At 39.0% G+C, this 12325-nt stretch overlaps 4 protein-coding genes across 4 annotated transcripts in view; 3 read left to right on the forward strand and 1 right to left on the reverse strand.

Annotated features, from left to right (window-relative positions):
• Window positions 1-4463, forward strand: part of LOC142335813 (uncharacterized) — a 38781-nt gene extending 34318 nt beyond the window's left edge. Inside the window, exons 3-4 of the mRNA XM_075384142.1 lie at window positions 367-4392; window positions 4446-4463. Coding sequence (XP_075240257.1) covers window positions 367-4392; window positions 4446-4463 — 4044 coding nt within the window. The remainder of the gene's footprint in view (window positions 1-366; window positions 4393-4445) is intronic.
• The window catches only part of LOC142336269 (uncharacterized), a 556260-nt gene that overhangs the window by 145166 nt on the left and 398769 nt on the right, over window positions 1-12325 (reverse strand). The gene's annotated exons all lie outside the window — the stretch shown is intronic.
• Window positions 1-12325, forward strand: part of LOC142336270 (uncharacterized) — a 308561-nt gene that overhangs the window by 107371 nt on the left and 188865 nt on the right. The window lies entirely within an intron of this gene.
• The window catches only part of LOC142336264 (uncharacterized), a 50138-nt gene continuing 41473 nt past the window's right edge, over window positions 3661-12325 (forward strand). Inside the window, exon 1 of the mRNA XM_075384957.1 lies at window positions 3661-8154. Within this exon, the coding sequence (XP_075241072.1) occupies window positions 4481-8154 (3674 nt within the window). The 5' untranslated portion in view covers window positions 3661-4480. The remainder of the gene's footprint in view (window positions 8155-12325) is intronic.

Genomic DNA, 12325 nt, shown 5'->3' on the forward strand with positions numbered 1-12325 from the left:
CTTTGTGTGGGTGTTTGTGTGTGTTAGTGTCTGTGTTTGCGTGTGTGTGTGTGTGTTTTCGCGCGTGTGTGTGTGCGTGCCTGCGTGCGTGTGTGTTCGGTCGTAAGGTGTGTGTGTGTGTTCGCGCTTGCTTGTGAGAGAGCTTTCAAATTGTACTACACTATTCTAGAATGTGTTGAAAAGTTTTCGTTTTTGTCTGCAGAAGTAAGACGGCATATGATTTTTTTCAATTATTACAAATAATTTTCTCCGATTCATGCAAGTTGCTAGAGCGGATACTCCTAAACATTTCTCTGAAAGTATTCAAAGTTGTTTTTCTCAACCTGACAGCTACGCACAGGCTCCCATGAGCCGTTTGTTGTTTAGGATCAGCACTACAATTTGTTCAATCCAGAATTGCTGCCCCAAAAAATCAATCGTGGAGGCTCTGGTGCCTTACAAGAGGTTCAATTTGCAACTGGTGCTTCTTTGAATCTGGACTTCACTGCCATTCAGTCCTTATATGACAATGAACAATGGGCAATGACAAATTGCAGGATATATGTTGCAAATATTCCATATTCTTCGGACCAAATTTTTTCTTGTTTGAAATGCTACCACTCTTTAGCCTCTAAGGTGTACGACAGAAATCCGGTTCTTTCCAGTCGAATGATACTGACATGCTACACGTTCCTGGTTATAATTGACAAAATGGCCACTCATGAAATACCTATGATTGAAGAACACGGTTTGGATGTGGATGTCGCCATATTTGATCACCTTTTGTTGCCTTCACAGGACGAACTAAAACAACTTGACTACGTGGAGAGCTACTTAAAGAATAGATTCAAAGGACCATCTCCTATTGCAATTATTGGAGATCCAGCAAGTGCGAATTCTCTTGACGTGAAGTACGCAATGGCTAACAGCGCCATGAACAATGTTCGGGCAATGATTTTGAGCACTGCTGAGAGAATGAAGCAGTTGAAACTACAAGAAGTCCAAAAGGCCTGGAGCGAGTACCAAAGATTGAAGGCTGAGGCAGACAGTCGATCTTGTAAATTTCACTATCAGCTCGTTTTCCCACTGTATGCCCGAGCGCACTATGTGTCAGTTCATAGCCAGCCATGTCAGAAGTGTGACTTCCAGCGGCAAGCTGATATGATTTCAGTAGACTGTTATCAATGGCCACTTCCCCCCACCACCGAAGGAGAATTTGCTGTCGTGTTTGAACTGGGCTGTCCTAATAGCGTACGCGTTTTGAGGAACGCAATTGTGTTTATGAAAACTATAGTCCTAAATAGTATCATAAATAGCCACACTACAGTTAGGGACCTATGGGCTGAGCATCGAAGTTTTTCGATGCATAAAGCTAGTAATTATCCCACCCGTGATTCTGATCAGGTTAAATTGATGAATTCTCGACAGTTTTGCCACAAACGGAAAATGCATCATCCTAGCTATTCCCCGTCTGGTCACAAATTCATACTCCCAAACACTGAAGAATTGCACCTTGGCCATAACTGGCGTTTGCTAGCGCCCAGCTCTGATTATTTTAGAAACGAGAAATACGTAGACAAGTTGCGTGAAAAATGTCTGCCTAAATTGACGGGTGTCTACAAAGTCTTGCAGTGGACCATTGATTCAAACACTCACTCAGATAATCAAGTTATCTGTCGACAACATGAATGCCCCAAGGACCTCTCGTTGCGAGAGTTCCGAACTTTTGGATGCATGCGGGCTGGAGGTCGGATTCAACTTCGGAACCTCGTAGCAGCTATTAAATCCGATGAGCTCTCGTGGCACCACGAAGACGTTCTGATGTTGATCAGTCAGACTGTGTGGGAGACGGGCACACGATCTAATGCTGCCAGGGTATTCGTGACAGATCAGAGATACAGTCTTGATACACTTGGTAGCACGGTGAATTTCGAGAAACCCAATCTTCGTGAACAGCATCAAGATTTTGAGTGCAATGAATTTTCGGATGACGTTTTAAGAATACTTGAAGAGAAACTTATGAGCATACTAGACAATTGGGAAAAAAACATTTCACTGCTTTGCTTAGTCGTGTTTGGATGTCGGTTGCTTGAGTTCTGTCATGAAAATCAAAATGAAAAGTTTTCACAGTTTGTCCTCCGATGCCGATCAGTTGGCATGTCGTGGATTCGAAAAGTTAGAACTAAAATTGGTGCCTTGCAAGTAAAAAACAAACAAGTGCGTGAATTGCGAGAAAAATTGATTCAAATCGGTTTAACTGTCGCAGTGACTTACAATGTCAGTTATTGCAACATCCAATATGTGCTGAGAAACCCTGATCATGCGCTAAACTGGCTTATTGCGCAGAACACTGTGTCAGATAACTGGACTCTCGCAAACGAGGCATTTCAAACTTCAAAATTAATAACCAATTTGACCCAAAATTCTTGGCAAGCGGGTCTGCGAATCGAAGCTGCTTTGTCCACTATTATAATGCAACAAGTAGATGTGGTTCAGAAGTTCGTTTCCTCTCAGTATGCGTACGAAGGTATCACCGCCCACGCGTGTGAGAACTCTAGGTGGAACCGTGTTCCCGAGGCAAGCCCTTGGATGAAGAAAGACTTATCGCATGGGTCCCACATGTGTCTGAACATCTTAACGGGGGCATTTTTGGTAAACAATGGCCCTGTTTGCCGTCTACCCTCAGACATAACATCTCATGAATGTTATAAAAGACTGTTTGGACCTGTTAACATGACCGTAGCTCCTGGTCAGTGTCCTAAGAGTTACGTAACCGTGAATAAAATTGAGGGTTGCTTCTACGAACTCCAAATGATTGACAAATCTTGTCTGTTGATTATTAAGAAGACTCATTCTGAGACGTTCTTCTATTTGCCGAAAGCAGTTCTCGAAAAAGACATACCGCACGAGTTGGGGGAGTACAGTCATTGGTTGCTTCAAAATACGTGCTCTGACAGAAGCAGCAAAATTGAATTCCACGAGAAGAGATTGTGCGAAAAACAGACCAATGAACTCCAGAGGTATGAAATGAGAAAAATTGAAAATGGTTTTTGGAATCTGTTTCGCGAACAGGACCAGTCAGTTATGCTTGGAATGCAAAGCAAAACTGTGCGCAAATTTACGACCGAGATTTTCAATCGCATTGAAAAAGATGAACACATTCATTTCTTCTTGCTGCGGGAGAGTTCAAACATTTCAATTTCTGTTCCTCGGCACAGGCTCTCGTTTATCGCCCAAAAACCAGAAAATGAAGTATTTTCTGTCGAATTTCCAACATTTAGAATCGCGCATTCCCATTCTATCGGAACTCTTATAGGCCTCGAAAGTTGCTTAGTTCTTGAGTCTGAAACGTCTAAAAAAATGATAATTCCTCACGGGGATCTCGATGAACGCTTGCAGTTCAATCATGCCAGCATTCACATAAACTTGACAAAATTTTATTTCCCTTCATTTTTTGTGTACTCTCTAGACGAAAATTTGTGCCAGCTTTCCCCTCCCGCGAGCCAAGTTGCCAATTTATTTCTGGCCTTGTTACATGCAAAGACCTCTTTTCCTGTCGAGGATCCGTTTACAAAATTGACAGGGTTCGAGGTGGCTTTGTACACCACAAGAGGAGGTCGAAGTCTCTCTTACAAGCCCCTGGACCAAAGAGCTATCCAAATACTTGCCCAACTGAAGAATTGTTGCCCTGTAAGATCTCTATTGATTGATGGTATAAAGGTCGAAAAGGAAATATATCCAAAAGTTCCACAGTATTCTCTATGCACTTTGGAAACTCTTTCCTTCGCCTGCACTGACATTTGTCATCAGAGCCAGAAACTCCAGTTTATGAACGTGAATAATCAAGTTGGCGGTGAATTATCATCTGTCTATGGAACCAATTCATTTTGGTTGCAGATGTTGTCATACAATCGTTTGAAAAATCACGTCAATCCTTTCAATCTTCCATATGAATTAAGCTACTCATTTCGTGTAACAAACCCTCAAGTAGTACTGAAAAGCGAATGCCTGCTGAACAACGTTCGGATCATCGCGACACTGTTTGACATAGACGTTTCAGAATCTTTGTACAGCTCATCTCATTCCTTATCTAGTTGGGCCAAGTCTCAATCCATGCTTTTGGGCCGTGGTCAGTCGAAGTTGGTTTCGTTTCCACGTCTGGAAGTCTTAAAGACTGTGAATGTGAAGTACGAAAGTTTGCTGGACCTGTACGATATTGCACGGCGAGGCGAAGAAACAAGAGAATGGTTGTTTACTTTGATGTCGTTTTGGGCATTCGAAGGAAAAATGGGACTCGACGATATGGCTCCATTCTTCGTAATTTCCAAGCATTCCGAGTTGTTCCAGGATATTAACCCTCCTAAGTACACGGAATACGAAGACCTACCAAATGACGATGTTGAATTGAGTGAGGTTGTTCAGTATATTGAAGGGTTAATGAAACCATTCGAATTGTACTTGAACAGCTGGATCAAAAAGCTTGATAACAGGAACGCTGAATATGAATTTGAAGAAGAAGAGGCTGCAGCTCGGAAGAAATACGACTTGCTCTACAGAGATGAGAAAAAAACGCGCTGTTGATGCCGCGTGGGACCAATGGCCGGGAACTGAATGTAAGCTGTCGGGAAGTTTCAAACTTCTGGAGGTAGAGGTTACTGTGAGTGAACTATCGAAGCTCTTTTATACTAGATACACTAACGAAAAACTTTTTGAGTTTCTTGAAAAAGTTGATGCACGTGTTGCAGTATGCATCTGTAGGCACGCGGGTTCTCAAAGACCGATTAGGGTTGGAGATTTTAACTCGTATAACAGGAACTTTAAAAGCAGTCATGGACTGGAAATACATCAGGCATACCAAATACAGGATGTTCCTGACAATTTCGATGAATTGATCGAGCCGTTTGTTAGAATATCCAACAGCAAAACCTCAATTCGCAAGCAGAGTAATGCCCGAAGGCAAGGAATACGATATGCGCATGGAACTGCTTTCAAAGAATTAAGCGAATGTTTCGGTTCTGGTGATGCAGTCAGCGCTGACTTCAAAAATCGATTGGAACGCAGTTGGAAATCCTATCGAGATAATCATTGGCAAAAAGGAAAGAAAATACTTCCCAACGAACAAATGATTTCTACTGAATTGAGCAGAACAAACTCAAAGGCAGAGGAAACTGAGAATGAATTGATGAAGATTCTGATTCCAGACAAGAGGCAATGCGTTGCGTCTGCTTTGTTTGAAAGTGGATTGTTACTGAGACTATCTCCCTTAGCATTAGTTCCTCTGCTGTTATATCTGCCATCAAATGCCCAAAACGACTGGCGCCTTCTTCTGGGAGCTCTTTTAGTTCGTCGGACTGAACAACAGCGTCTGCGAAGATGTTTACAGCATCTGAGAAACAAACACCTAGTTCATCTAGAGCGTGAGTGGGGTAACCAGGGTCATAGTAACTGGGTTCCTCGTGATTATGTTGAGTGGCTGATGCTTGAAGCCGAAGGCAACTTTTTAATTCGTCCTGTGCAGGTTAAAATTGCATTGCAGATGCTGGTTTTACCAGAGTGCATCAAAAATGCAGTGATGCAATTGAATATGGGCGAGGGCAAATCGAGTGTAATTGTACCAATGCTCATTTGCACAGTTTCTCTCAAACATAACGTATGCCCACAAATTATTGTACTGGGTTCATTGTATCCTCTTAACTGTAACTATTTGGCTGCAAAAATGGGAGGAATACTTAACTTGGCACTCCTGCAACTCCCCTTTCGCAGGGACCTGCAACTTCGCGCAAATGATGTCGACAAACTTTCTGAAGAAATTTTGGCTTTGAAGAAACGCAGAGGGTTTATTGTGAGCACACCAGAGCAGATCATGTCAATGAAATTGAAAACTATTGAAATGTTTATTTCTGAAAGCAGCCCAAAAATTGAAAGCTTCCGAAATTTTTCAACTGTTTACGAACAAAACGTTCGAAGTATCTTGGACGAAAGTGACGATATTTTGTCTGTGAAAAGACAACTTGTTTACACATTGGGATCCCAGATGCCACTGGATGGGAACAATGAACGCTGGAAAGTTATCCAAAGTGTTCTCAAGTCACTAAATGAACATTCTGGAACAATTGCGGCAGAGTGTGGCCCGAACTTCATTTTGCATCAGTTGAAAACAGACAAAAATCAGCATCAGTTTAATTTGTTTCGATTGCTGAGCAAAAATGAGCAGTCATTTAACGTTATAAGCAAACTGATTGTTGCCGATTTCATTGAGGGTAAAACTGACTCCGATTTGTGGCCCTTGACTCCAGTACAGAAAAGTTACGTGCAGAAATTTGTGTTTTCCGAAGAACTAGAAAATGATCAGAGCTCGCGTCTCGAGAGGGAATTGGGTGGTGTAGAGATTCCTCCAACATTGTTCATACTTCGAGGTCTCTTTGGCTTGAAGATCCTGCAGCATTGCTTAACTCTTCGACATAGAGTCAATTATGGCATCGGAAAGCACCGAAAGATGGCGGTTCCATTCAGAGCAAAAGATATTGCCGTAGACAAAACTGACTTTGGACATCCGGACGTTGCCTTGACTCTGACCCAATTGACGTATTATTACCAAGGAGTGCCTAAAGAAGGCTTCGAAAAAGTGTTGTTGAAACTTTCACAACTACAACCGAGCATTGCATCTTCCATTTATGCCAAGTGGATCTCGATGTGTGACAGATGCCACATTCCAAAAGAACTGCGGAGTTTCAGCAGTGTCAACCCATCAGACGTGGTTCAATTGGGTACTCTGTACGGATTGCTTTATAGACACATTTTGGTTGTTGACTATTGGCTGGAAACTTTTGTTTATCCACAAGAAGCGCGACAGTTTCAGCAAAAGTTGAGTGCCAATGGTTGGGATCTGTGCCGCCAAGGCGAACTGCCAGTTACTGGGTTCAGTGGAACCAACGAAACCCAATTGCTGTTGCCTTTGACAATTGAGCAGTGCGATTTGCCCGAATTAGAAGGGACAAATGCGTTGGTAATAAACAATATTCTAAGAAAAGAGAACCAAAATTACTATCGCATAAACAACGGAGCAAGTAGCTATGATATTCTTGAAATGGTGATCAGTGTATACACAAACAATCAATATCAACACATGGGTCAAATAAAAGTAATTCTTGATCCAGGTGCTATAATTCTTGAAGCCAATAAAAAGTTTGTATCTCTATGGCTTGATAAAATTCCTGAAAACGAAATCAGCGCAGGAGTATATTTCGACGATGAAGACAACTTGGTAGTTCTTGACCGTAGAGGATTTGTCACTCCTTATCATCTGTCGCCCTTCGCCGGGAAGCTAGAATCGTGCGTTGTGTACCTCGACGATGTCCATACTCGAGGAACAGACCTTCAATTCCCAAGTGGCACCCGAGCTGCCGTCACTCTTGGAAAATGTCTGTCAAAAGACAAGTTAGCCCAAGCGTGTATGAGGATGCGACTTCTGGGCAGCGGGCACAGTCTCTCATTCTTTGCCTCGTCTGAAGTTGACAACGAGATTCAATCCATTTCTGGGAGCTCAAAAGTTTCACAAGTAGGAAGAGTTATCGCATGGGCTTTTAAGAATAGCCAAAATCAAGTTCGGGATGGAATTGTCCACTGGGCTAATCAAGCGACAGATCAACTTCACAAACTATGCAGCTACCAATCCAGTACTTTGGATGGTGTTGGCAACCAGTCTTTAGCCAGATTCGGAAAAGATATTGTCCATCATGAAATTACTTCACTTTCCCAGATTTATGGAAAAAATAGAACCAAAAATACTCTGCCGGACTTGGTTTCACAGCGAATCGAAAATCTACAATGTCCGAACCTTCAAAAAGAGTTTAAGCAAAAACTCTTGAAAAGATGCCGCGATGTTGCCAACGACAAAAAAGTGTTCTCTGATTTGTTTGATGAAGAGCAAGAACGTGAACTTGAACGTGAACAGGAAGAAGAGGAGGAAATTGAGCGTCCTTATCCAATGAAACCCAAAATTTCAATTGTACCTGACTGCGTGAAGCGACTAGTGACGGAAGCGATTGTAAAACCTGACGAATTTGTAAATTTGAACGAATGTCTTAAGCATACAATACTCGAGAACAGGATTCCTGGGGTCTTCAATCATGTGTTAGCCAGTCCAGAGTTCCCAAAAGTGATCCTTCAATACAGGTAATTTTAAAATCGGAAACTTTTCTGCGCATTCTAGAAAAATATGAATGGTGCCATTTGAAAAATCTCCTTAACGGTAGAACTCAAATCTAAGAAAACAAAAATTTGAAAAACTCTGAGAAGAGTTATGTTGATCATTCTTAATTTTTAAGCGCAAATTGTTCTCCATGCGTTTTCGAGCAAATTATTAATTGGACTTAAAAATGCAATGTTGCTTTAATTTTTTTGTCTTTTTTGCAGTTTACAGTTTTTACCGTTCTTTTGCTGTTTTGCAAGTTTGGGCTGTCTGCGAAAAGTTTTTGATTTTGGTTAAATCTGATTTGTGTTTTCTGCCCAAAAGTGTGCCCGTTCTGAAATGTTCCGCATCGAAAATTTATTCAAGTTTTAAAGTTTAAGTTGTAATCAAATCTAATCTCTTTTTGCCTTTTTTGAGATGCTCAATCTACTTTTGCTGCGCTTTTGCCGGTAATTTTCTTGATTAAACTGTTAATCTATGAGCTCTCTTACTAATATGAGACAATGCAATATCAGATGAGTCTTTGTTTTCTGATGTCAGAATTAATTCGGGTTGTTTAACAAGTTCTTGATAATTTGCTCCCGTTCCTTTTTATTATTATAGATTGTATCTGATATTTCAAGAAAAACAATGTTGGTGGTTAAAGGTCTGTGTAGATTAATTGTTTGAACGTCCCAAATTGTAAATAGTGCTTCGAAAGATTGTTAACAGGCTTTAAAAAATTTGTTAGTTTTTTCTTTTTCGTATGTCTGCAGGGGTTCCTGTATCTATCGTTCTCACTTTGTTTTTCACGTTGAAAGCCACTGAGTCAGGTTAGCATTTATTTCGTGGTACTGTGGGAATAACAGTTTTGGAGTTTGACCTTGTGGAGCACTTTCAAAATAGATTGTACGATTTTCCTCTTCATCTATGTCAAAAACCTTCAAATTGTGTCATTCCTCAAGTTCTAATAGATAGTTTTATACGTCATTCCAGATAGTTTTTGAAAATTACCTGTCTGCAGTTCAAATCAAGTTCTGCTTGTCAAGTTGTATTTAATTGTTCAAGTTATTACTGAATTACTTTCAACTGATACTGAATTCGTGGTCTGACGATGACAGTCTTTTTTGACCTTCTAATGGTACCAGCCGTCTATTAAATTTAAATTAATTTTTCTTTTTTCTCGGGTCACTTTCTCTTATTGCTTTTCCTCAATTGGATTTTGGTTGCATAGAAACACATAATGATAACGGATGCATATCAGTTTGTTATTGATGTTGATGAATTTGAAATCCCTAGTTCTCCCCTAAAAAAGATTCTGATTCTTTAATAATTTTTGCCTATAGGGTTATTTACTTTTGATGGCTAAAAAAAAGGTTTTTCCATTGAAATTAACAGACAATCCTTCGGTGTACTCAATTCATTGAGTTGTAATTCACCAGTTGTCGTATTCTATTTTCTTGCATCATTAAACAAATTTTTCTTTCACATTGCTCTTAACCATCCATTTAGTGTAAAATCATTTTCTGGGCTATATTGATTCTTTGCTCATTTTTCTCAGTTCTCACCCCTTGATCAGTGATTTCTGCCAATCGTTTTTTTTTTGAAAAATTAACTTTCTTCCATTCAAGTGAATTAGGTTTGCTTTTGTTGCGATCGTTTGAACTCGTTTAACAGAGTTTGGCACATACGACATTACACTACTAAAACACATGGTACTGAGTATATATACTCAGCATGATCGCCGTCTTCCGCACACATGTATTAAGATCAGGAAAATAGGCTAGTGCGAAAAATTCTGACACGCTCAAACGCTGGTATATATGTCGGCCTTTTTCGCACTCTAAGTGTGCGTAAACTGGTGACAAGTCTATTGATTCTAATCCTTTGATCTTGTCACTCTTTTCTACACGATGTCGGCGGCTTTCACCCCTTATGATTTTTTTCGAAAAACTTTGTTTTAACTGAGGGATTTTTTTAAAAAATTATTAATTTGGAATGATTAATAACCAAAATGTAACAGTTTAACAATCGAATAGTTAGTAACCAAAGCGTAACCACTGATATGACAAAGGAATGTTACAAATTGGCATCGCTAATGAAGTTTTTCTTTCGCATTGCTTTCAACTGCCCATTTAGTTTAAAATCTTTTTCTAGTCTACATTGATTCTTTGCTCAATTTTCTCAATTGTCACCCATTGATCAAGGATTTCTGCCAATCAATAATTTATAAAAATAAATTTCTTGTATTCAAGTGAATTAGGTTTGATTTGGTTGCTATTTCTTTGAACTCAGTTAGCAGAATTTGGCACATACGAAATAATTTGTTACATCTATTTCTTTTCTGCAAGAAAACTGATGATTCGGCCTTGTGTGTTCGTTTTGGGCTTTGCAGCAACTCCAGTTTTGATCTTTTTCTGTTATGTTCAGTTTTTTAATGGCAGAAAACTGCAAAGTGATTGTGCTAACAATCTAAGATAATTGTTCAATAAGATTTATACGATGAGAAAAATGATAGCTTTCATAAATGCCATATAACTGCAGGAAGAAAATTAATTCACCGATTTAATAGGCGCTCTTTAGTTTGACTAGAGTTGCACGCATTGGAGAGCTTTTCGGCAAAATTGGCCAGGGAGAGGCCACTAACTATTTTTTGGAAAATTAATGTGAAAAAATGTAGACAAACTGCATGTGATAAAATCTTCACAGAAGAATATACACAAAGCTAAAAACGCGCGCGTGAACATGCTACAAGCGTGTCATCTGAATAAGTTGTATTTTGCCTTACTTCCCTTACTAATAAGATTTTTGTTTTGCAAGCTTATCAGAGACTGACAATTTTTATATAATTTAAATTGAATAAAAGGGGGAGCGTTTGAGTAGCTTCCCTAAGTAACTTTCCAAAATACCTCAGTGAAATACCAGAGAAACTTTACATTACGAAATAATTCATTGTTTATGTCCATCCATGCAACTATTGTGGCTGTAAAATGTTAAACTCTTTGTCCAAACATTTGTTCAAAATGGCGGAATGTGTATATGCAGGGCCGGTTTTTTTTTCTGCAGTCAAATTTTCACTTTTTAATTAGGGATCTTAGAGTGAAAAGAGAAACATCTTTTTGTAGCCCTAGGAAGCTACTTTTGGTTTGCTTAAAAAATTACAAATCTTAGATTGAATAGGTGTCATTTAAAAATTGGAAGGAGACAGGAAAACGAGAAAGAATGAGTATTGGGGTTTGAGAGGAGTGATTTCAGGGGGGGGGGGGTAATTGAATTATTAATTATATGTATAGTTTTAATGAAAGTATCAAATTTATTTAAAAAACTACATTGGTTGAATTTGCTTGAAAAATCAATCGTAGTAAAAGTTTCATATCTATCTGAAAAACAAATTTTCTGACAAACAAAACACAAAAACATGAAAAGCAATCACTTTTTTTCAACTTTTCGTGAGTTTTTTTCTTCCTGCTAATACATATTTTATATTTTTACGTTTTGTTGCCGATATAAGCAATAGAGAACGGTTTTATATAACATGGGAGAAAGCCAAAATTTTATGAAATGGAAGAAGAAAGCTATTTAGCTTCCACCTTTTTTGCACCCTTAAATTATTTTTAACACTAAACAAGACCTTGTAATTAATTTCTCTATTTTTTTCCACTAACGGCATCAAAGTGAAAAACTTTGTAACCTTATGTACAGGAATACTGAGCTAAATAGTTTTTCCAGAGAACGTGGAAATGACCAGTAGAATTGAAATATCCCGACAAACTTTTCTGGTTTCTGGTTTTTTGAATGAAAAGATTTTCTTCATAAAATGAAACTCCTATTTTAGAGAATATTTAACTCAACAGAAAGCGTATAAGAATTTTATTGTGTCTTTTTGAATTAAGATACAAATAGGTCAAAAGCTGAAGTTATGTTATTTTTTTAAACTGTCCATAACCAGCTACTCTAAACCTGGAAACCGTGACCCCATGTTAAAATGGAAGACTGACTTGATTGAAAGTGCACATAATTGACTGAATTTGTGATAGTTGAGAGCAACAACAGCAACTACCGACTAAAAAGCTGTCCTTTTTCAAATATAAATTTGCTTATTTATTCGAATGCTTCAAGTGACTTCAGTGCAAGGAAAAGGGGAAAGAGCTATTCAATTATTTTTGCTGTAAATAA

Source organism: Convolutriloba macropyga, chromosome 3 (genome assembly GCF_964194025.1).
Source record: "Convolutriloba macropyga chromosome 3, txConMacr16.3, whole genome shotgun sequence".
NCBI lineage: Eukaryota > Metazoa > Xenacoelomorpha > Acoela > Convolutidae > Convolutriloba > Convolutriloba macropyga.